Source organism: Chaetura pelagica, unplaced genomic scaffold (genome assembly GCF_000747805.2).
Source record: "Chaetura pelagica isolate M959 unplaced genomic scaffold, ChaPel_1.0 scaffold11, whole genome shotgun sequence".
Lineage (NCBI taxonomy): Eukaryota > Metazoa > Chordata > Aves > Apodiformes > Apodidae > Chaetura > Chaetura pelagica.
In genome coordinates this window covers 1,101,514-1,126,974 of record NW_009952694.1, presented here as the reverse complement: position 1 = coordinate 1,126,974, position 25,461 = coordinate 1,101,514, and the positions used below count along the sequence as shown (strand labels likewise).

At 37.0% G+C, this 25,461-nt stretch overlaps 1 protein-coding gene across 1 annotated transcript in view; it reads right to left on the bottom strand.

Annotated features, from left to right (window-relative positions):
• The window catches only part of AKAP6 (A kinase (PRKA) anchor protein 6), a 239,156-nt gene that overhangs the window by 135,223 nt on the left and 78,472 nt on the right, over positions 1 to 25,461 (bottom strand). Inside the window, exons 6-7 of the mRNA XM_009993930.1 lie at positions 7,535 to 7,631; positions 6,162 to 6,325 (exon numbers count right to left, since the gene is read on the bottom strand). Coding sequence (XP_009992232.1) covers positions 6,162 to 6,325; positions 7,535 to 7,631 — 261 coding nt within the window. The remainder of the gene's footprint in view (positions 1 to 6,161; positions 6,326 to 7,534; positions 7,632 to 25,461) is intronic.

The following is a 25,461-nucleotide window of genomic DNA, read 5'->3' as shown; positions in this document are numbered from 1 at the left end:
ACAGCCTCTTTCCCTGTGAAGTAGCCAAGCATCAGCACAGTCCACAAGCTTTCAGAAGCACAAGAAGATTAGGGTGCCAACGACATGATTTGATTTACAGAGTTTCCTGGAAGATCTCAGCTGTGCAAAACCTTATGAACAGCCAGCTGGAATGTAGCAGTCTTCCTCTGGGAAAGGAACAGTAGTTCAGACACCTGCATCTCTCAGGGTGAGGTGGGAAGAAATCCCTTGTAAAAGAGCTGACCAAAAAAGGTTCAGTTTGCTTGTTCCAGTGTTTGTGAAAAAGGCCCTGGTCTAATGACCCGAAAATTCAAATTTTACGAGCTTTAGAATTTAAAATATTTCACCTTATAATTACTTGCTCAGTTAAAGCATTTTAACTCAGCAAGAACTTGTTCAGCTACATAATTCCTTTACTCTAGAAAATACACAAAATATAAGATAGAAGAATCTTAGCAGTTTTACAAAGGAGAGAAGGTATTCTATTAATATTATTCTGTATGCAATGTACCAATTTAAGATAGCATTTACTTAGAAGCTTAAAGAAAACATTCTCTACATAGAGATGTAGCAACTATTTTGGTTCTGCATAAGTTTTTGAAAGCTTCTGCTTATCTGAAGAAAATTTTGGTTAAAGTAAGATAGAGGCACTTTCTTGGCAAGATACAGGTTTTATCAATAAAAAACCTATACAAGAAATGTGATGAAAGGTGCGGAATTTCTATGTTTTCTTTCTATCTATACTAACACTCTCATGTAAAATTTTGCAACTATTACTTGGAGTCTGCTACAGTACTTTCAACAAAACTTTTCTGCCCAGCTATCATGATCACATATTTGAAACCTTCTCCTAGATCCCATTTATCTGTGTTTTAAATTCTATGATTAAGACTCACTCTAAGTCAGTACCATCTAATTTCCTATAGTCAGACTGTTCAAATGATGGCAGCTTCTGCTGCTACACCTATTCTACAACATGTTCTGTTTCCTTTTATTTATGCACTCTAAAATGGTGAGTAAAATTATGCTTTCATCTCTTAAATCCTTCAGGAAGATACTTTTTGTTACACTGATGGCTAAGTCTGTGCACATTCTAAGTGATGTGATGATGTCTACAAGATTAGAAATATGTAACTTATAAAGCAAAGTATTAAAAGCCAGGAGGAAGTTGAAGTGTCTAGTCGCACTACAAGAAACAAATATTCCCTCTTTTTGCTTCTTTCTTAGGTTATTTTTATTGTTACATCATTGTAGCTCATTTTGATTAGCCTGGAAATTCTTAACAGATGTTTTCAATCTGGTATTTGGATAACAGCTAAAATAAAAAGAACTCAATTGTGTTTCACAAGCTCCAGTAGAAATACTGAAAGACAGGTTTATTTTTCACAAAACCAAAAGTAGATTTATTGATTTACAGAAGGATTTTGTACATACTACTACCTTTTCCATCCATTTGACCAGTCATCCATGGTTCATAATCCCCAACACAGAAGCTGGCAGATGAAGAATACTGTGATGTCACAAACTAAAATACCTAAAGCTAAGCCAAATAACTGCAACACATTCTGTCCTAGTAGGGCAGAATTAATGGCATAATGTGTATCTAAGGGTAAGATCAAAGTATTTTTAGTCTAGACTTGTGAAGTTCCAAAAGATTCAGAACTGGAATGTGAAATTAATGATTTTTAACTGGTCAGCTGTTAGGCACAACAATACTCTATTTATGTAGAGACAGCATTTTTAATATTCAACAATTTAACACTATGCCTCAATAGCAAATTAGCAGAGCCTTCTGTTCTAGTTACAGAAAATCACTTTTCCTACTACCATCTTTTGAAGTAGTGAAAGGTGTGCTACTGACTTGCTGTAATACTTCTCAGCACAGGAATACCTTGTATTTTATTAATCAGTGAAACATAGTAAATATTTAACTGTGCCCAGGACCATCCAGTTGTTCAGAACTGAAGAGACTAATATATTCAGATGAAACTGCAAAGAATTAAGTTGGCAGATGGTAATTACTGATACTGGAAGTAAGCCTAGATAAAAGTGGTTGAAACTTCATTTTATTGTCTGATCTACAAGGTGTTGCATTTACAACATAAAACTCTCTCGTGTAGATAGGAATGTGGCTCATTATGGACACATTACAGAAAAAAATTACTTCTGCTAAAGTCAAATACCAACTTTCCTTGTACATTTCACTTCCAATAAATGACTTTATATAGTAATGAGATAACCATAGACCAGGATGGCATGCGTATCACCAGATGAAATTCCCTTTCCATATATCTGTACAATGTCAGAGTCTGATTTCCTTTTCATTATAATTCAAATTGTTACTGACCAAGTGACGGCTATTTACTCGACAATTTACTCCACAATACTGAGAACATAAAACACAGGATTGAAGGCATGCACCTGATCCTGAGTTTGTGCATGTGGAAGACAGAGAAAGAGATAATCAATTTAATAAATTCAATAAATAAGTTCACTTTGAGATGTGAAGCTTTAAAAGTCCTCCTGTGGCTTAAGAAACTTCAGCAATACAACTCAAATGATACTAAAACACTGAGAAGGATGTAATCACTCTGGACCAGAGTGTTTAGTTCATCCACTAGTTCTGAGAACAGAACTTCAAACTGTAGTAGATACTAAAAAAACTTCAATAAGTTTTTGATTTTTGCATGAAAATCACTTTTCTCTGTACTGAAGGCTGCTTATTTAGAATGGCTGTAAAAACTGTAAAATTGTGCTCAGTTGAGTGGGAGATGGTCCTGAAAGTGTGATGGTTTATTACATATCAAGAGAAAATTACAACGCCTTTCATTTTCTGTTAATAGAAAGGTTTGTTTAGCCACTTCAAACACTGTTAGACTGTGCCATCTACTATTTCTGTGATTTTTGGTTTGTTTATTAAACATATTTTTACCTCTTCTAATATTCTGCAAATTCTTACTGCTTCTGTCATTAACCTACTGACAGACAAGTCCATTGTACAGTTAAGAGAATCTTCCAACAGGGCTTTTTACCGGAGACAACTAAGTCAGATTTTAATGTTCTAAGCATTAGGTCCAATGTCTTAACCAGTTTTATGCGTATTCCTCTGAAGATGTAATGGAAAAGTAGAAGTATTTTTTCAGTAATATAGTAATTATTCTGGAAAGGAGCATGCCCAGCCTACATATATATTTCTAGAGTACACCATTATTCTTTTAACTTACCAGCATTTACGTTCTGATGTTATGCTCAGAACTGTTGCACAAAACCCCCAAAACTTCACCCAAATGTTTACTTGCACAACAAAAAAATACAGATCCAAAAATTATAGTAATGAACAAATTGTCCAAATGTCTTCTGGGATTAGAAACTTCAACTGACTCTAACAATATTGTTCTACACATTTTTTAAAGAAGGAGAATGACTACTACGGGCAAACACTAGTAAGTTTTGCACACTTTTCAAGGACATTACTTACACAATTAACTTACAAGTTCTTCATAAAGCAAAAAACTTTTCCACAAAACTAGGAGTTAAATGGATTAGCATGATATTCAGGTATCAACTCACAGCCACTAGATAAGAAATATAATGTTATTTTTCAATACCACTCTCTACTGTTTATTTAAAGCAATACCGTTCCAGTAGGCCTTTCCTGATAGAGAGGAGGCAGTCTTATTATAAAGAGATCAGTTACAAAACAAGTGGTCTCAGACATCTCCAGAAGCTGGAAAAACACAAGATACAAACACATACACAAACATAACTCCTATTTTTCCAGCTATTTTAGAATATTACTATTTCCATGAAGAGAAAACCCCTACTGTTAGCTAAGTGTTTTAAGATTCTGAAAGGAAGTCAGAGGTATGTCATGTTTACCGCTTGAAATGTTAGATCAGTACATGGTGAAATGCATCACGGCAATTCTGAGACTTTTTTTAAAAGGTACTTCTAATGGAATAAGAAGGTAAAACCTTGTATTCTCAAATTTAAGCTGAATACAGTAATAATTTTTTTATATATTAAAATTACAGAATATTAGTTTTAGCAAATACTTAAAAACCAGATTTCATTGTTTTCCTATGGTTATACAAAAAATGTCATACATTAGAAAAGCTTAGGCATCAGAAATGTTTAAAATCCCTCAAGTATTCTACAGCAATTTCCATGAACCACTATGAAACTCACATACAATAAAATGAAAGATTTCATAAACAAACTCTGTATTCTTGAATATAAATGTTGACAATGTGTGTCTAAAGTGCAGAATGTCCCTCTCTCCCTTCCACTCACATTTGCTTACATAAAAGATGCCATAGTGCTATGAAAACACACTTTAAAAGTCCTAAGGGAAAAGTTTCCTAAGGTCTTTGAAATTCCTCCTTTTTCTATTTCTTTACAGAATTCTAATGACAACACTGTTCATGTAGTTCCTCAAACAAAGTAAAAAGAAAAATACCCTCTAGATATAATCTTTAGATTTCTTATTATACTTCTCAGGTTCCTTTAGGCTTTTGAAATAAATGCAAACTGAAATCTACAGTCATATTAACAACTGAAATTTTATTTTAGTTAATCTTTCAGCATGAAGAAGTAGATGGTATTTGACTGTCCATACTCACAAGGATCATATAGGTATGTGATTTAATTAATGAAATAACCTGAAAATACTTCTCCTTTTGGCATTAGTTTGTGTTTTTATTTGGCTGCAGGGAACAAAAAAGTATTGCTTCAGGTTCCTATCGCTATAATAAAAAGCACGGGGCGAGGAACTATCACCAATATATATGAAAAATGTATTGCAAGAAAAACTATGCCTCCATTTCCCCGTTTTGCAAGTAAATATTTGGATACAAGCACTCTAAACTAGGGATTCCATATTTTCCATAGCAAAAGCAAGCTGGAATACTTTTTATGTGATAATTGATTAAGTAAAGTTTACTTCCTAAAGTAAGAGATATGTGACACAAGGGCATTTCCCACCATTCAAGGGCTGAGGAATTTCAGTTCAAATTGTGTTTCCTGCATATAGGTCTTTTCCTGTATTTTTGTTTCAGTGTTATCCTTTGCTCTTAATCCACCATCTCTAAGATCGTTCTTGCTATGTAGAATTATGGTAAGAAAATACCAGAATATTTCATGTAATCCTAGTCAGGAGCCACTACAAACTGCTCTCGAGGAAGCACTGAATACCAACACAAAAACTTCTGGCATCAGAATCTGAAAACCTACTCAGCACAACCATCTCTGTTATTTCTAGAAACAGAAATCCTGAATTTTTCTATAAATTTCAGCCTACTGCATGCCAAGATGTTAAGATTGCTCTGCAGCACATTTTTTGCTTAGACTGCATTGGAAAAATCAACACTTCAAATAACATCCTTCCTCAACCACCTCTGCTTAATACTGATCATAATTCAGGGTCATGGACCCTATCTGCAGTTTGTATTGTGTGTAGTATCCCTACACTGCTTGCACCCATTTGAATAAGCATGTTTTTTATTTAAAATGCTCTTACAAACATTAAGTTTGGCAACAGGTAAGTACTATAGCCCTCTTTAATAATTAATATCCACAAACTCAAGGTAAGTATCGATAGCTTATCTGTAAAGTAATTTTATTCAACACATGCAGTATTATGGAGGACTTACTCAGAGTACGAAGATTTGTGAAAAAGCATATGACCTTCTTCCCACTACAATGGCCATCCCCTAATTAAGCAATGCATCTGATAGTCATTAACAGGAATGAGATAATGAATCACTTTCTCTCTTCTTTGTTAATTTGCTGTAACCAAGCGGCTAATGGATGTCAGAGCTGAGTGATTGCACTGATTATAGTGATTTATAGTTGCAACAAAACAATTTAAAACCATTCTGATTATTCATGTTAAAGATGCTTTATGTTTTGTTTACTAAATGTTTTATGCTCACACCCCCCCCCATGCACCTCCACACACAATGAGACAGGTCTTCCTGGAAAACTTGAAAGTTTTACGATTTTTATTGTTTCAGAGTAAGGCATTTCATTTAGTTTATAAAAAAAAAAAAAGTTTACCCAGTAGAAATGAAAAGCCTTAGGGTGGAAAGAAAACTTCAGTGCTGCCTAGTTCAAAAGAAGATGGAAATAAGAGGAAATAAGGCAAACTTCAAGCCACTTACCTTCGGGCTCCCAGTCCCTTCCTCATTCTCTGCAGACACATCAGTAGCCAGTATCTCTGCTTTGATGATATCCAGAGCCCGAAGAATCCAGCTGTGTTGCCGTTTGATTTGCCTCTGTAGTTCCTTCCATTGACTTGCAATCATCTGCAGCATGTCCTTCAGTCCTACTCCAAAATGAAGGGGGAAAAGTAAAAGTTATAAACTCAATTGCATCTCTGAATATTATTTTTTATTCAAAGAATTAACAGGATATTAAAAAGAATAAATACCACAATAATTTAAATGCATTTTCTCAGCAGTAAATCCAAATTCATCTTGCAAAACAATGTTATATGGTCAAAACATTTATTTTAGCTATCATGTTAGATTTTGATTATGTTTCAGCTCACAATTTCCACAAAAGGAAAATCCCACCTGAACTATGGTTCCTATGCAGTAGCGAAAGCCATGGTAATCTCACCTCTAATATCTACCCTTTATCTCAAAACATTTTATAACCTTCCAAATATATTTTTCTTTCCACCATTCCACCACCCTTCTCCGCTCTGACTTCTACACCTTTTTAGAACTATAAATAAAAGCAACTAATTTCCTATAGCTTTCACATAAGATAAATCTGTTTGATGCTGTGAAAAAATAGAGGAACAATGTATAACATGATCAGAAAACAGTAGACCAAAGGACAACTTCAACCTGGAGGAAAAGTATGCTAAGTAGGCCAAAATTAAAGAGGGATTCTGTAGCAGTATATGCTGATTAAAACCCTATTATCATACAAGTCACGCAAACATCTAAAAATATAAGTGTGGTGGGGATAGAGAAAGGGAAGTCAGTATATTTCTCCCTCCCAACCCCCCCTCCTGATTTAAGGCCTGTGAAGAAAAAGACAAGCATACCAAAAGAAAAAGGTACTTTTAATTTTAATCTATTCCTTATAAATATATTAAAATCAATGTAAGACTTAGTTTAAGTGGCAAAATAAAGTTTTATCAATGCAATTACCCATGCAGAGTATGTAAAATACATATATACATTTTAAGTCCTAATTCATTATCTTAATGTTATTTCCACAGCACCTACATCAAAGAATGTGTCAGTGTGAAGTTTTCAGTGATGTGATTTCAATTGAAACTCAGCTGAGCAGCAAGACCAAAATAAAATGAACAGACTATTTGCAGGCAGTATTTCATTTTATAAGTATCACTGCATTGTATGCAGTATATGAAACATTTATAAATCTTGAAGGTCAATCTGATAATGTAAATATTAATAATACATAAGGAAGTGAATATATGCAGTAATTTACAGCAATGCCTCTTCATTCTTTAATAGTCTGGAGACATAAAGACTTGCAATATTTCAGAAGGATTTACCTGATTTGTGAGATACAATAAGCTCAAGAAGTTGACGTCCTTCTTCTACCACTGCTTCTTTTAAAGCACAGTGGCTATCTACATTCAACTTAAAACTCTGCAGAAAATAAATAAATAAATAAATAAATAAATGGAAAACAGAGAGAAACAAACTCAGGATCAGACATTGGGGAGGCAGTTATCATAAAACACATGTACAAAATTGCTTGCTGCTTTTTATCAAGGACTACATCCCTATTTACCCAATAGCCAAACTAATTTGCAATACTAAAAGCTATTGATATTTTGGATCTGGGCTCAAAATGTTTCCATTATATCAGCAAAGTGCATCCGTGTTGAAACAGCTGACAAATCTAGAAATTCATTAGATTTTATGAAAAGTCACAACCCCTAGGCTATATCTGGAGTAAGAGTGTTCTATAAAATACACTAAATTTATGTCACCTCATATGAGCTCTGTTCTTTTCAGATTTCTTTGAAATGTTGGTGATAGCACTATTTATGAAACCATAAAAAAATTACAGCATCGAACATATTGGCCTTATGTGCACTCATATACATCTATTAATATTGTGTTTCTGAGTTAATTCTCATTTCCATTTTCAAAGAACAAATCAGACTGCTTTAGATGTCTGCAGTCTTAATTTGCAAAGCAAGTATTTTTTAATCCTTTTTTGCACTAATATTTTTGTTTGTTTGCAAAGGATCTCTGCTTTAACAGTGATTAAAATACTGTTTCTTTTTTACATTTATTTTTTATTTTTACAAATTGCATTAAAATCAGGTAATAGACAGAGGAGCTGGAAACATGATCTACTATATATGTCATGCCATTTCATATACCACTGATAATTTGGATAGATTTGTGAATTAATTGCCAGAGCTTCTCATTCATACTTGCATGTAAGAAAGTGAAATAAAATACAACAAAGAAGGGAGTACTTGCTGTATTTATTCATAAATCATGTGCAGCCCTGAACACACACAGGCAACTCTTGCTCTCTTTGAAATATCTATGGTATGAATGAAAACAATATTTGACCCCTTGGAAGAAAAGAGGTTTGCCTTTTCTTGGGGATGAGTTAACTGGCAGAGATGAAAGGAGACTTTGCAAGCACACATGTGTAAATTCTGTTTTTTATAAAACTTACTTATACTTCTCCAAACACTAGTGACCATGCTAGTATGGAAGTCACAGTCATAGGCCCTCATTTCTTATGGGAGTGACAAGATCCTTTCTTTCCCAACTCCTGCAGTAAGGCTGTTTAGTGTAGCAGAACATAATGGCACCAGAACTCAAATAAAACTATGTATTTTTACTGTATTTGTCATGGCTGAAAGAGGCATGTTACTCAGACTCTTAGCCATCTTTCAGGCAGCACTGTGACTGACAGCTCGTGACAGAACTGTTTTGAGAAAGCTCCATTCCAATAAAGAGTAGTAAACAGGAATTTTGCTATGTTCAGCATTTTGTCTAGACAATATGCCTTGTATGGGCATGTGAATATAATGTTTTGTACCAGCTGTTGAGCAACTGGGTCAGCCAAGAGAAGTTAAAAAGGAAAAAGGATTCCTGGTTTATGTCTGGCCCTTTCTTAAATCTAGAGTTTCTTGAACCCAAATCTATAACTCTTTTTCCTTCACAAGAGCATGTCTGAAAAAGCACTGACAATATTTAATTTACTGTTTACTTAAAACAGGCTTGTACTGAATAGTTTGTAATCATGCACTTCACAGGAAATGCACTATGCTTGTGCCTCGCACAGCAAAAGAGAACCTAAAGGACCTGAGAGTAGGTTGTGTAATTTCACATAATTGAAGTTGAGTATAGATGCAGCTGGATGTGGCAGTGTCTCAAGATGATGTGGATGCATTTGATAGGAAAATTGGAAAAGATGAGGTATTCTTTTTCATTAGGGGAAAAAAAAGAGACTTGCTGTCCTAGAAAAGATTCATTTAACATAACGCACCCGATACTACAATACCGCTTGATTTTCAGGTGCACCTATTAACCAGTAATAATGTTAAACTGAAGCAAAAAAATATGATGAATAAAGATGGGGCCAAACTTTTGGGGTTTGACTAGCAATATTCTCCTTGTGCAAAATTCTGATTTTTGGAAAAATTATATGTCCCACAAATACCGTGAACATACATGAAATTTAGAGGAAACAAACTCTTAACAGCACAGGGGCATCAAAAGCAGGGAACCATGTGTGTAAGTATAAATGCGAACAGAAGCAAAGGAAATTGCAACTTGATGTAGTGAAGTACGAGTTTGAGCTCTAGAATTATATAAATAATTTCTTACGTGTGATAGTTTCCTAAGAAGAAGGAAAAAATAGATTAAGAAAATTCATAGAGAGAATAGTCCTCATCAGTGCACCAGTGCTTGTAGTTCCTTACACCTGCACGGCTGAAAACGTGACACATGAAAAAGTTGGACAGAGGTGAAGATGCACAAGTATGACATGTATATACAATGGAGAGATGTAAATATGCACAGCTAAAAATAAATCCAGGCCAAATACTTTGAACAGAGGAGGACTTTCAAACACAGAGGTGTTCTCTCCTACCCTAGGTATTTCCCACTCCCTACTATTTACTTATGGCATTTGTAAAACTGTAACTAACAGCATTTGACCCAGGTACTCTGCTCCCCTCCTCCTCTGATCATCTCTGATAATGAATGGAGCCTTTGCATCTAAGGAGAGGAAAGGAGAAGGGAAGGGAAGTCAGTTAATCAAACGCATTTTTCCTGACACATTTGCAGCTATGGAACAGTCTAAATATCACACATGAACACGTACACATTATGGAAAATACATAGGCATTGGCCTGACAACAGCTTTTTAAACAACACATCAATGTCATCCCTAGCACTGCAGTATATATAGTGTAGTTTACAAGCTGCAACAAGCAACCTTTTTATGAGCTTCTCTTCACTTTCCCTAGTCACCATGTACCTATATATAAATATCAATTGTTCTTATTTAGCAAGAAAGGAAAAGTGAGGCAGGAACAATGCAGTTTTGTTTAAGCCACAGAACTCTAAACAAACAGGAATAAAGACTCAAAAAGCGTTAAGTACAAAGTCCCAGGAGTGCTATCTTCTGTTGACTGCATGGCACAAAGGACCCTAGGCTTCACAAAATGAAGCTGTCCCCTGACTTTTGAAAACTGATTGATCCATTGGACAAGAATAACACAGAAACGTCCATGGGGAAAAAAGCAGAACCTTCTGATCTGTAGTGCTCTTAAAATAGGAGAGCACTTTTCCAGCATGTAATAGTCTCTCTCAGTTTGCTTGTCTATACAGCTGGGGATGAGAAAAATTATTTGAAAAAAGGAGTTATTTACAATTCCCCTGAGGATTTATTTTATGGCTGTAGATACTTAAACTTAGGAAACTTCTATTGAGTAGTTATCCTACAGTATGTACATACTGAGCTCTGATACACAATCCTTCACTGTTGTAATTTTCTGCTCTTAGCAAATCCTTGTAATTTAGCAAAACCCAAACCAGGTCTTAACCCATTCATATCTGCAGTAAGGACAGTCAATTATTAAATATTTTTGTTTCCAGAGGCACACAGATTTTGTACAAGCATTTATTATTTTCTTTTAAGTCATGATGCATCAAACCAATTATTTGTGGTGCACCAAATGTCTTTGAAACACAAGTAAGCAACATGTCATGTGAATCTACAATGTATACATCAATATAGATTAGTTTAAATGAAACAGCAGTTTACACCTATTGCCAGATTAAGATACTGTATTAAAAGAAATATTTTAATTTTCTCAATCCACCATACTACTAGGATGTGTGATGTATTGGGTATTCCCCAAGACCTCATTTTCTTGAGCTACATTTTTTATGTGTTTAAATACTTCTGAGAAAAATATTACTGCTTCTAGGGCATTCTATTTTTAGAGCAATGGCATAGACAACTGAAATTATCTATGTGACGTATGATTTAAAATTTGAGATAGAAAACTTAATATTAAATTTCCTAATAGTTATTTGCATTTCTGGAGAAAAACACAATATTACTAAAATATGGATTTCCACATTTAGGCACAGTTAAATGTGTATTTTGGCTAATTTAATAATTAAAAAATAGAAAATTATTAAAAACTTAATTCTAACACTGTAACAGATATAATTCAGTTGTGATATCTAGAGTGATGGGGACAGTTTCTGGTAGAAAAGAAACAGGATTCTTTGAGACAAAGCTAGAACAATAACCAAACTCTCACAAATATTATCAGTAATGTTATGATTTGGGTAGGGAGACAGTTTCAACACAAAGTAAAATTTTGAGAAAATGGAGCAACAAACGTGTCACTTATTTATTAGACATATGCTGTATACTAGTAAACTCCAAGAAAAAAAAAAAAAAAAGTTGAAAATGTGTTTTTTTTTTAACGACCATATTTAACTTGTCTTAAAGAGAATATGATCTTAAACAGTTCCTGAAAATCCATTCTTATATTCCTTATACAGTTACTATATACAGTTACTTTTGCAATTGTATTGGTCTTGGAACCGTTACCTCAGACTAGCTTGCTATGACGAAATACCAAGATATGAAGTACTGATTTAATCTTTTGGTTATGGAAAGGTACCTGTGTATTTTATTTTTTTATTATTTTTAATTATTCTTCTTGTGGAGTTCTGACCACACTTCAGGTCTCTGCTTGGTTACTGACTAATATTTAGGTACTCAAGTGAAAAACCTATAAGTCATGTAATAACGTAATGGTATTTTCATACTCCTGAGCATGGCCTACCAATGACATTTACTAAATAAAAAAATAACTACCATGCAAGCTGCCCTTATATTAACATAGACATTGTAATATATTTAGCATTCTAATGGCATTATACTAAATACATAATTAAAATGGGTACTCATATGCAATTTGTACATGGAAAAAGATCCTGTTTGCTATGAAATAGTGCATTTTGCACATTACGTCTATAAATTTGTCATCAAACTATTTTATTTTTTAATAACTGGGAAATACCTTAGGAAAGCCTCACATCTTTCGTCAGAGACATAAAGCCTACTCAGTATTAGAAGTCACTAGGATATGTTTTCATATTAATTAAATGGTTCCAGTGAAATGGTTCCAGTCATTTCTCATTTCTTTATATTTTCTTGGTGACTATAAAGAGATTTTTATTTTCTTATTTTCTTCTATGCTGTATTTCTGAATGACACTCCACCTGCTAGACAGAACACAATGCCTATGGAAGTGTTCTATGCAGCTCCATACTCAAGGCCAATTTTTAGCAAAATAGCAGGGATTCTACCTTTTCTTTTTAAGGAGAGCATGGTGAGTCCTCCTCTGAAGCTACAACACCCCCTAAGGTGTTGTCTCCTGAGACTGAGGACATATTTTCCCTATAGCAATGATGGCCAAGAGGTCAATTATGCAGACACAGATTCCCAGACAGAACCCTGGAGGGAACACCCTGCCACGCATGCATAAGGCTGCAGGCTGTGCTTTACTCCCATGTCAGTATGGGATGGCAGCAGTGAGCAAGCCTGTGGGAGATATGCCCAGGCAGAGGAACTTCCCTGCTTAGTAACACAGCTCTGGGAGGAGGTGAGAAGGCTGTGGAGTATCAGGCAGTGCAAGAAAGAAAAAGACTTCCAGAACGCACTCTGCCTTCCGTGGGACAGGGCTGACAGGCAGGCAGGATGCATGATGTGGAGCATCCCCGGTCTTCTCTCCACCCGGTTGAACGTGGTGATTTAAGGGACCGGAGGCAATGACTGCAAGTTCCTGCCCACCGTAGCTGCTGTGTCTCCTCGGAGACCACCCCACCTTCTCTGGTGCCCTCACAAAACAGGTACAAGGCTAACTAAATAGTCATGAAGATGATGGTTTGCCTTGGAATTGTTGCTGAGGTTAAGTTGGCCTACACCCATGTCAAAACAGCTTCCATTAAAAAAAACCCAAAAATGGGTAATTGTCATAAAAGTCTCTCTCCTGAGAGAAACAGAAGGCCCAATACCCAGAGTCAATCCACCCTGAAGAGAAAGCTTCCTACCCTACTGTTTAAGGACCTGGTTGACAAAGTCCCTTGGAAGGCAGTCTTGAAGGGGAAAGTAGTCCAGGAAGGCTGGACATTCTTCAAGATGGAAGTCTTACAGGTGCAGAAGCAGGCTGCCCCCATATGCTGAAAGACAAGGGTTGTAAGGCACTGAAACGGGCTTCCCAAGCAAGTGTTCCAGTCACCATCCCTGGAGGTATTTAAAAGACATGTAGATGTCATGTAGATGACATGGTTTAGTAGTGGATTTGGGAGTGTTATGTTGACATTAGGACTTGATGATCTTAAAGGTCTTTTCCAACCTAAATAATTCTATGATTCTATTATCACCAACTGCTAAGAAAATCTTTATTGCTTAATACAAGATGACCATCATTTTCCTTAGATGAACCACACATTATTTTCTTCCATAACCAGACGACAATTGTCTACCAGACTGTTGGTAGACAGTTGTTAAGATTGAAATGGTAGTGGAAAGTGTGGTCTTCTACCCCTTGCAACAACAAAAAAGCTTTCAAATACAATAATTTCTTGGATTTCTCTGTGGTATCCCTTCCACTGGCATCTGTAGGCAGATAAAAAGGGCAAAATAACAATATCACTGTCTATGTTAATTCACAATATCAGATTATAATCTTAAATGCCTTTAAAATAGATATAAAACTTATATGGGAACCTCACCACTGAAATCCCATAATCATCATCTCATGCTGCCATTGTGCCACCGTAGATGTAGATCAGATGCAAGATGGTTTGACTGCTCAGAAAATTTATTTGTGTAAGTTTATTATTCATTTAAATATAATAGTAACTGAACATTCTCAGTTAAGAGTGTTCAGTAATAAGATAATTATAGCAGCCCCAGGACTTATTTTACCTTCTGATCATGGATATTCATTCTTCACCTTTAACTTCATCTGGATGTACTTGCCTGGCAGGACCAAGCACATTTATGAACGGAAAAACTGGTGGGAGTTCAGTGAAGAAGAAAGACAAGATGTTTAAAGGTGGAAATGGTGGAAGATTGTAACAAATAAATAAGACTGATTAAATTATGATTAAGAGAATGGGCCATTATTATCTACTTGTATTCCATGAATCTGAACACCAAGCAGAAAGAAGACTCTTTAACATAGTACAATATCAGAGGGTATAGCAGATGGAACTAATGAAATTACATTAAGAAAGAGAAAATTTAAGAAACTACCAATAAAATTTCTCCTGAAAGTCAGATCTTTTAGATTGTGTAATAATCTCCTATGGGAAACAGTGAAAGCCCTGATCCCTTTTAAATCTAGACTGGATGGAAACATAGAAGTAAAGACTGCAATGTAATGGGCTGACAGAGCAATAGCCTAGGTCTTTCACATGCCACAGAATTTGTGAGGGGCCAGGAAAACTAAATACAAAGGGTCAGGCTCTACACTAGTAGTGCTACAGTAATTCATACTTTGTAAAACCACCTCACTCCTTTCTTCTCTGTCACAGTTTCTGCTACTCTAGTATTAAACAATCATTTTTTTTCCCCCTTTGTTACCTCTTAAACTTGAATAGCACAATATCATTAAATACCTTAGGTCTCCCAATTTCTGCTTCTCATTCCTCGTTTTTGTCATCTGTTAGGTAATTTAGCTAATATTTGAATTCTTAATTTTAGATGTGAAGAAAAAGAACAGTTGAACCAACTCTCCAGGAAGCCTGTTTTGCAGACTTAGTTTAGAAGGCATGGAGGCTATTTTTGCAGACATTTCATATTTCAAACTCACATAAATTCTTCTGCTGCCAACTCTAATTTATTTTTTTTCTGTGTTTCACTACACAAATTTCTTTGTTTTGCCTCTCTAAACTCTTTATATTGTAAAATAAATAATAAAAAAAAATTGATGTGAGGCTTCCTAAATTGAATCTCTGTTTGCTTATTATCAACAAGGGATGGAAAAACACAGGCAGAAAAGCACACAGGCAAAACAGCTACACAGGAAAAATAATTGCTAAGTTGCCATAAGCATGGTTAAGTGCACATCCAGACCAACATATGTAACTCTCCTTGATAATTTCTTGTCTTCTTGAGATACTCAGGAAACAATCTACAGAAGTAACAGTCTTCTGACTCCTTTTTCTATCAAGATGATATTTGACTGGCTGATCTTATACATTTTCTAGGCACACTTCTTCTACCTGGAGACCCACCATGTCCAAATGCTTTTTCATCAAAATATGCCTAAATTGCTGTCTTCATTTAGCCAGCTGTTCTATTACCCAGTGACCCCTCCCCACCCAAGAAGGGGTATCAGGAAAAGGAAAGAAGACCCATGGGTTGTGATAAACGGTGCAGAGTCCATTTGGAGACCTGTGACTAGTGGTATTCCCCAGGGGTCAGTATTGGGCCCAGTCTCATTCAACATCTTCATCAATGACCTGGATGAGGGGACAGAGTATATCCTCAACAAGTTTGCTGATGATATGAAGCTGGGAGAATTGGCTGATACACCTGCAGACTGTGCAGCCATTCAGCGAGATCTAGACAGAGGGCTGGGCAAAGATGAAACTAATGAAGTTCAACAAGAATAAGTGTAGAGTCCTGCACCTTAGGAGAAAAAACACCAGGTACTGATACAGATTAGGGGTGGACATGCTAGAAAGAAGCCCCATGGAGAAGGACCTCGGGGTCCTGGTGAACAAGTTATCCATGGGACAGAAGTGTGCCCTTGTGGCCAAGAGAGCCAATAGTATCTTGGGATGTATTAAGAACAGTGTGGCCAGCAGGTCAAGGGAAGTTCTGCTCCCCCTCTACTCTGCCCTCATAAGACCACATCTAGAGTATTATGTCTAGTTCTGGGCTGCCCAGTTCAAGAGGGACAGGGATATGCTGGAAAGAGTCCAACAGCGAGCTATGAGGATGATTAAGAGATTGGACTATCTGTCATACGAAGAAAGGCTAAGACCTGAGAAGACTAAAAGGGCACCTTATTAATATCTAAAGGGTGGATGTCAAGAATGGGCCAGTTTCTTTTCAGTAGTGCCCTGTGACTGGACAAGGGGAAATGGCACTAAGCTACAACATAAGAAGTTCCACCTCAACATGAGGAAAAGCTTCTTTACTGTGAGGGTAACAGAGCACTGAAATAGGCTGCCCAGGGAGGTTGTGGAGTTTCCTTCTTTGTAGACTTTCAAGACCCACTTGGATATGTTCCTGTGTGATCTTCCCTAGGTGTTCCTGCTGCAGCAGGGGAGTTGGACTTGATGATCTTCAAAAGTCCCTTGCAACCCCTATGATTCTATTTTATTCTATTCTATGAATTCTATTAATTATGGGTAAGGATTAGGGGGAAGGCCAAGAAGGCAGACATCCTGTTGAGAGTGTGTTACAGACCACCCAACCAGGACAAGGAGGCTATAAGGCTATGTTGGCAGAAATCTCCAAATTGCCAGCCCTTGTGCTCATAGGGAACTTCAATTCATCAGACATCTGCTGGAAATACAACACAACAGAGAAGAATCAAAGAGGTTCCTGAAGTGTGTCTAAGATAACTTCCTGACACAGCTGGTAAATGAGCTTATCAGGGGAGGTGCCTTGCTAGACCTACTGATTACAAACAGGGAAGGACTGGGGGGTGATGTGGTTGTCAGAGGCTGTCTTGGGCTTAGTGGCCATGAAAAGATAGAATTCTTAATTCTTGGTCAAGTAAGGAGGGGGGGGTCAGTAAAAATGCTACCATGGACTTCCAGAGGGCAGACTTCAGACTGTTCAGGACACTGGTTGTGAGTGTCCCTTGGGAGACAGTCTTGAAGGGCAAAGAAGCCCAGGGAGGCTGGATGTTCTTCAAGAAGAAAGTCTTAGAGGCATTGGGGCAGGCTGTTCCCATGTGTGGCAAAATGAGCTGGCAGGGAAGGCAACCAGCCTGGCTCAACAAGGAGCTCTTGCAGGGATTCAGGAAAAAAGAAGAGCCTATCACCTTTGGAAAAAGGGGCAGGCAACTCAAAAAGACTACAGGGATCTAGCTAGGTCATACAGAGAAAACATCAGAAAGGCAAAAGCACAGCTAGGAGTGAACCTGGCCACTGCTGTGAGGGATAACAAAAAAGGTTTCTACAAATACATTAACAACAAAAAGATAGTCAAGGAGAATGTCCGCCCTTTATTGGATGCAGGGAGAAATATTGCTATCAAGGATGAGGAAAAGGCTGAGGTACTGAATGCCTTCTTTGCCTCAGTCTTTAATAGTCAGACCCATTATCCTCAGGGTATTCAACCTCCTGATAGGGATGGAGAGCAACAGCAACTCCCCATAATCCAGGAGGAGGCAGTTAATGACCTTTTATGCCACCTGGACACTCACAAATCTATGGGGCCAGATGGGATTCACCTGAGAGTGCTGAGGGAGCTGGCAGAGGAGCTTGCCAAGCCGCCCTCCATCATCTATCAGGAGTCCTGGTTAACAGGGAAGGTGCCAGATGACTAGAGGATTGCAAATATGACACCCATCTAGAAAAAGGGCCAAAAGGAAGATCCAGGGAACTACAGGCCTGTCAGCCTGACCTCGATACTGGGGAAGATCATGGAGCTGTTCATCTTGGGTGCACTGACATGGTAAGTGCAGGATAATAGTGAGATCAGGCCCAGCCAGCATGGATTCATGCAAGGCAGGTTGTGCTTGACCAAATTGATCTCCTTCTATGAACAGATGAACCACCTAGTCAATGAGCAAAAGTTTGCGGATGTTGTCTACCTGACCTTCAGTAAGTCCTCCCACAGTACTCTACTTGAGAAACTTGCTGCCCATGACATAAACAGGTGGATTCTTCAGTGGATTAAAAACTAGCTGGATGGCCAGGCCCAAAGAGCTGTGATAAACGGAGTCAAATCCAGATGTCGGCCGGTCACAAGTAGTGCTGCCCAGGGTTCGGTATTGGGACCAGTTCTGTTTAATATTGTTATTGATTATTTGGATGAGGGGATCGAGTGCACCCTCAGCAAGTTTGCAAACAACACTAAAGTGAGTGTGAGTGTTGATCTGCTCGAGGGTAGAAAGGCACTGCAAAGAGATCTTTACAGATTAGATCAATGAGCTGAGGTCAACAGCTTAAGGTTTAAAAAGACCAAGTGCCAGGTCCTGCACTTTGGTCACAATAACCCCAAGCAGGCCTGGGGATGAGTGGCTGGAAAGCAGCCCGGTGGAAAAGAATCTGGAAGTACTGGTGGACACTTGGCTGAACGTGACCCAGCAGTGTACCCAGGTGGCTAACAAGGCCAATGGCATCCTGGCCTGTATCAAAAACAGTACGTCCAGCAAGAGTAGGGAAGTGATTGTGTCCCTGTACTTGGCCCTGGTAAGTTCACAGATTGAGTGCTGTGTTCAGTTCTGGGCACCACAGTATAAGAAAGGCATTGAGGTCCTGGAGTGTGTCCAGAGAAGAGCAACGAGGCTGGTGAGGGGTTTGGAGGGCATGTCATACGAGGACAGGCTGAGGGAACTGGGGTTATGTAGTCTGAAGAAAAGAAGGCTCAGGGGAGATCTTATTGCTTTCTACAACTACCCAAAGGGAGGTTTTAGAGAGGCTGGCGTTCATCTCTTCTTCCAAGTAACTAGCAATAGGATGAGAGGAAATGGGTTTAAGTTGTGCCAGGTTGGATACTAGGGAAAATTCTTTTACTGAAAGAGTAGTGAGACATTGGAACAGGCTGCCCAGGGAGGTGGTGGAGTTGCCATCCTGGACTTGTTCAAGAAGTGTTTAGATGGGGCACTTCAGGATATTGTTCAGTGTTTGTAGTAGTTGGATTAGGGCTGGATTCAATGATCTTGAAGATCTCTTCCAATCTTAATGATTCTGTGATTCTATGATTCTGTGAAAGTATCTTGTCAACTTTGTTTCTTCTTTATTGGATGCTGCAGTCTCCCCAAAAATGCAGCTTCCATGAATAGAAAATCGATTCTGATTCTATCCCAGCAAAACCAGGACAGTAGTACCATCCTACCACATGCAGAAAAAGGCAGTCAAGAAAAAAAAAGAGCTTTCCAACTCAAAGATAAATTAATAAGTCATACCAGCCTTGGCAAATATGGAATTATTAAGGGATTTAAAACATATATGTTATTTATATACAAATGTACTAACTTAAAGACAAAACATAACTCGCTGACTCTAAATAGCACTATGTAGTTTTAGAACAATCCTTGAAGGATTTTAGTTCTATTGAAATTTCAGGGGCATATAAGGGAGATGCAATTTGCTTTTTATATATGTATAAAATTTTATGCAATGCAAACGTGCACAAAAATGTCCTCCTTAGCAAAATATCTCTAAAAAACTGAGATCCCAATTTATTAACCCAATTCATCTATAGAATAAAGATTTTTTTAAAAAATTAGGTATCAGAGAAGAGGCACAGAAAACATTTACTAATCAAGACCTCCATTCATGCTCTGAATTTTCTGTATTTCTTTTGAAAGCTTTGGCATTGCAAACACCAAAGCACAGAAAGCAGCTGTATTGCTTCTAGTATTTAAAGTGCGAATCGGATTATGCCTCTGAGAGACAGAACACAGCCCATGGGACTGGACCATAGCTCTTGAGAGGTAAGTAAAAGCAAATAAACTTTAAATGTTGCTGAAAGTGTGCTTGTTTGTTCTTTGAGATCTTGGCAGTATGTATTTTAATTATTTCCCACCTCAGAATTGTTACAAAATTACTTTCATTTAAAAATAAAAAAATTACAGACTACAACTGAATTGATCATACCAGCACACTAAAATTTCAGGCAATAGCATCCATGTGAATAGACATGAAAATTACAGTTATCAGAGTTCCAACATAAGAATTATGCTATTTATTAATAAAATATTATTTTCAAATGAAAATTGTAAAGGTGTTTCAGTAGTTGTTACAGTGATAAATCAGTTTAAAGAGCATGACCAAGTTGCCATTCAAAGAGTGATTATCTGCAATTGCTATAAAGCTTCTAAGCCAGAACTTACGTGAAATAGTTTTTCACTGAAATATGCTGATGTTCAAAATGTTTTATAATGGCAGTTCGATTTCATTATACTATTATAGGCACTGCATCCTCTGCATGCAAACAATTTCTTCCTCAGGCTTGGTACAGAAGGGACACAGTATAATCCCTCACTTTTACCACTCAAACTTACAGTATCTGTGTTTTGGGATACCTTAGCACCCAAGAGTTTTACAGTTTTGGGATGTGGGACTTGAGAGGGGATGAACATATGTAACACTGCCAAATCAAGTTACTCTGCCTTGTTCAGCTTTATCACAAGTGCAAATAAATGTAAACATTTCCAAAAGTCTGAACAACCTGGGTTTTAATGTGCCCTATGACAGTGTTTGGCCTTGCTTTCTTAGAAAACTACATCAGATATTTAATTCATACCCAGAGGAATACACCACCATCTATATTCTCTAATGTAAAAGAACACTGTGTTTTAAGGATCTCATCATTCCCTCCTCCAGAGCAATAAAATTCAGCTTAAAAGCATCCTGGATATTGGTGAAAATAAAATTAAATATTATTTTTTTTTAAACCTCAAACATAATGAATTAAAAAAGCCCCAACAATAGAGCAATACAGTTGTTTTTGAGACACAGGTCAATTTTTTTCATACTTTGTATATCCATACACTTAGATCAAAAGACTTCAAAATCCTCAGAAGTGATGGATAGAGTTTAGATTTTGGACATTACAATTTTCCCTTCTACTTCAGTAGAAGAAGCAGAGCTACTTTAGAATGACATCCTAGTATGCTTTGCCTCTGTTTTAATACCTCCTCTATCAAAATGCTGTCTCCTCCATCAAGAGACAGCTGCAGCTCTCAGAACTAGAAAAGACTTGAAGAGCCTCCTGTGGAGCTGCTTAACAACTACTATGTTAGAGGCAGGTCCAACAGCAATAACTTTTATTATGGGCTCCTATCCTCATCCTATGCACAACTATGTAAATCTGGGGTGGTAGCAAAGAGAAGAAAGGGAGTCCTGGGAAAGTCTGAGCCAATCCAAAGCAAAGTAAAGGCAATATCCTTTTTTAATTCAAAGCTGTACACAAATACCTACAACAGTACCACGACATGTTTAAGTATCTACAAATTTGGAAGAGAGGTTTAGATAGAAGTAGTACTCTTAACAGTATTTAAGCTATTCAGTCTCTGAGAAAATTATTAAGCACTTACTGTCTATGGTACAGGCTTGCACAAAATAAATGTCCTGAGTGGGCCTATGTGGTAATAATGGTAGCAACAGAATGGAAGGACAGTAAATGGACAGTTCTTCCTTCATTAAAAACATTTTATTAATAACAGATCTCCATCACAACAAATCACTCACTTCAGTGATGCTGATAGCATAAACATGGCCCACTCCTCCTTACAAACAAAATATATATATCTCAGCTCTTCCATACTGCATGACCTTACAGAAAACCATTTTAGATCAAGTGAAGAATGTCTGTATTGGTCAGGACAACAGTATTGTGATTAGTAGGATATATACCTGGATTTTCTCTTATATACCTGATTTGTCTCTTAATTTACCCACCAAAAAAGTTGCTGAAATTCAAAGGAACTGTCCAAGCAGTTTAGAAACCTGTATTTTTCCCATTGCCAGCAACTGTACGTTCTCTGGCTCCAGAGTACAACACAAGTATGTATTAAATGGCAGCAACATTTCCTGTTGATATTCTCAGGCACTTTAATTCATGAAAAAGAAAAACTTACACAGAGGTTATTTGGTTTAGTTTTCAAAATCCAAATAATAATCACAACTGACAGTATACATGCATTCCTTTTGTTTAATGTTCAGGTCTTGCTTCCTGTTAAGTCCTTTTATATGCTCATGTTATTTGAAACCTGCTAAGTTTAGTCTGTATCTCTGATGATTATGTTCAGCAGACTGCTTCCTATCTACAAAGACATATATGGAGGTACCCATGAAAACCCAAAATACCTTTCAAGATAACAACATAAAATTCTTAAATTCATATTTGCAATAGACTAAACAGATTCAAAGTAACGACCTTGGAGAAGCAAGAGAGTAGTCCACACATGGTGTTCAGGCCCTTTAGCACCATCAGCTTGCAGATTGTGTATTTTGAGGAAAAAACCTAAATTGTATGCCACAGACATTGGAAACGCCCATATAGCAAAAGCATATAACATAACAGCCATTTCAGAGGCTTTAATACCTTTAATAAAATTACTGTTACCACCAGTACCACTAAGACAGCCAATAGATTAGCCCAGGGACATCTGTATTTAACCTTACTTTCAATGAGAACTGGTATTTAATGGTTCTCTAAACTGACATTTTTCAGAAAATTAGATTTTCCAGGGAGATGAAAATGATTTATTTTCCAGACATAGCAGACTTGTTACAAACAGATGATGAGTTATCATGAGATGTCATAGAAGCATCATTACTTCACCAATACAATGTCTTAAATGTGAAAATACAATCTATTTTCAGTATGAAAGCATTTGCTGTTTACAGCTAACAAAGTGCTGAGCTATGATGTGGCCAGAAACACTTATACTGGACACAAGAAAATTCTTATTTGATTTCTCTCTAGAGAATAAAATTCTTAAAACTCTCACGTCTTAAGAAAAATTTGGTTTTGGAGTGGAGATGACAGCTGAACTTCCTATCAAGAATATAAGTAAATGGTAGTGTGCATCAACCTGCAAAATTGTTTTTTAAATACTAATGATACTTTCCTCATGATATTTCTCAGCCTGTAGCATGTAAAGTAAATACGGTGACTAAGAATGTAAAAACACGAATTCATGACAAAGGCTGTGGCTAAATTGAGTTAAGAATTACAGACAGTGATCACATACTTTATTAGAAAAGAAAACGAAATTCTGATTCAGGGAAATGATCATTTACCATATCCAAACAACACTTCATACTGCGATGACTCCAACCAATCCTAGACACTTGTATTTTCAATAGAATAATATTTGCTCTTCTAGTTTCAGCTAAACAGAACACATATTTTTTCCTAAAATTGTGTGAACAATTGATTATTTTCAAAGAGGCTATCCTACATTTTTTCCATGAGTGACCAACAATTACTTTGTGTTGTCTGGAGAAAAAGGCAACCACCATTTGCCATCTAAGGATGTCTTACATCCACAGTTAGAATGACAGTGAAGTGAAACATTGAGAGCAGCCCTGCAGAAGGACTGGTGATACTGCTGAATGAAAACCTGGCCATGAGCTGGCATTGTGCATTCACAGCCCAGAAAGCCAATTCTTTCCTGGGCTGATCAAAAGAAGCCCCTCTACTCCACTTTCACGAGACTCTACCTAGAGTACTACATACAGTTTTGGAGTCCTCAGTGGCCTTTCAGTAATTTAAGGGGGCTTCTAAGAAAGATGGGGACAAACCTTTTAACAGGGCTTATTGTGATAGGTCAGGAGGTAATTATTTTAAACTAAAAGAGGGTAGATTTAGACTACATGTAAGGAAGATATTTTTCACAAGAGCAGTGACACACTGGAAAAGGTTGCCCAGAGAGGTGGTAGATAACCCATCCCTGGAAACCTTGAAGGTCACGTGGAACAGGGCTCTGAGCAACCTCATCAAGATTAAGAATTTTCAGCTCATTGCAGGGGATATTGGGTAAAGTTCCTTTCCAGTCAAAACTATTCTATCATTCTATGACTTGCTGTCTTCCAGATTGCAGATTACAGCCATGGTCTTGCCCAAAGCAGCAAAAGGCAACAGCCACTTTGAAAGGAAGTACATAATCATGGGAACCTCTGACCATTCACTGGTCAGATTTTGCAAAAATGCAAAATATATCATTATTCTCTCTCTCTGTATGTGTGTGTGTATATATATATATATATATAATATTTACATTTCCTGTACTCATGATTTCAGAATTTAATCTTCTTGGATTAAATAAATCCAAAGGAGTAAAATTGTTAGGACAAAAATGCTTGAATACTAGTTCCACATTTCTATGATACTAGACACAGAAATGGCTTTGGCCAAAAGACCTAAGAGGACATCACAATAAGATGCACAACTAGGAGTTGTGCAACAACAGAAAACAAGAGTATTGTGATAACAGCAGGAAAAGTTAAGACTACAGACCTCAACAAGTAAATATAGTGCCTTTCATCTAAAAGAGACAGTTTTTCTCAGTGGTTCTTCACATTTCCTCATTTGCTAACTGTCCTGCTTTGAGCCAGGATGACTCCAATTTTCCTTTTATTGATTTTTTTTTTTTTTCTTCAATGAACTCTCTTTTAAGCAGCACTCTTTTTAGCAGCAAGTTTTCCAGCTACTGGATTGATAATGCTCAGTGTTTATAGATACTGCTGAGAGACCAAGTACACTTTGCTCTACTTGTTGGATTTGGTAATTTGGACACTTCTAAAGAAGAAGACTCATATTTGCAACCCTCCTATAGGGAGGGTCGGACTAGACAGATGGCAAAACTGACCAACCAAAGTATTCCATCCATATATTTATGTAGGACTCGGTATAAAGTCAGGGATCATGGAAGTCAAGCCCCTTCTTCTTCCTTCTCTTCCATCCATGGAGGATTCCATCTATCCGTCTCCTTTGATCGACAGGCCCATGCATTCCTGACACTTGTAACTCTACCTTCAGCTCCTGTTTTGTTCTGCTGCCATCTCTGGGACATTTTGGAACTACTCACAGCTCAAGGGAGTGCCATGGGAATTGGTGGGGGTGGCAATGGAGCCTTGCACATTCCCGCAAATATTTGCATATATTGGTACATATTTTCTTTTATCATTTATCTTTTTCTTTTATCATTATCTTTTATCATCTTTATTCAAGCTGTCTAGTTTAGATTTCAATGCGGAAAGT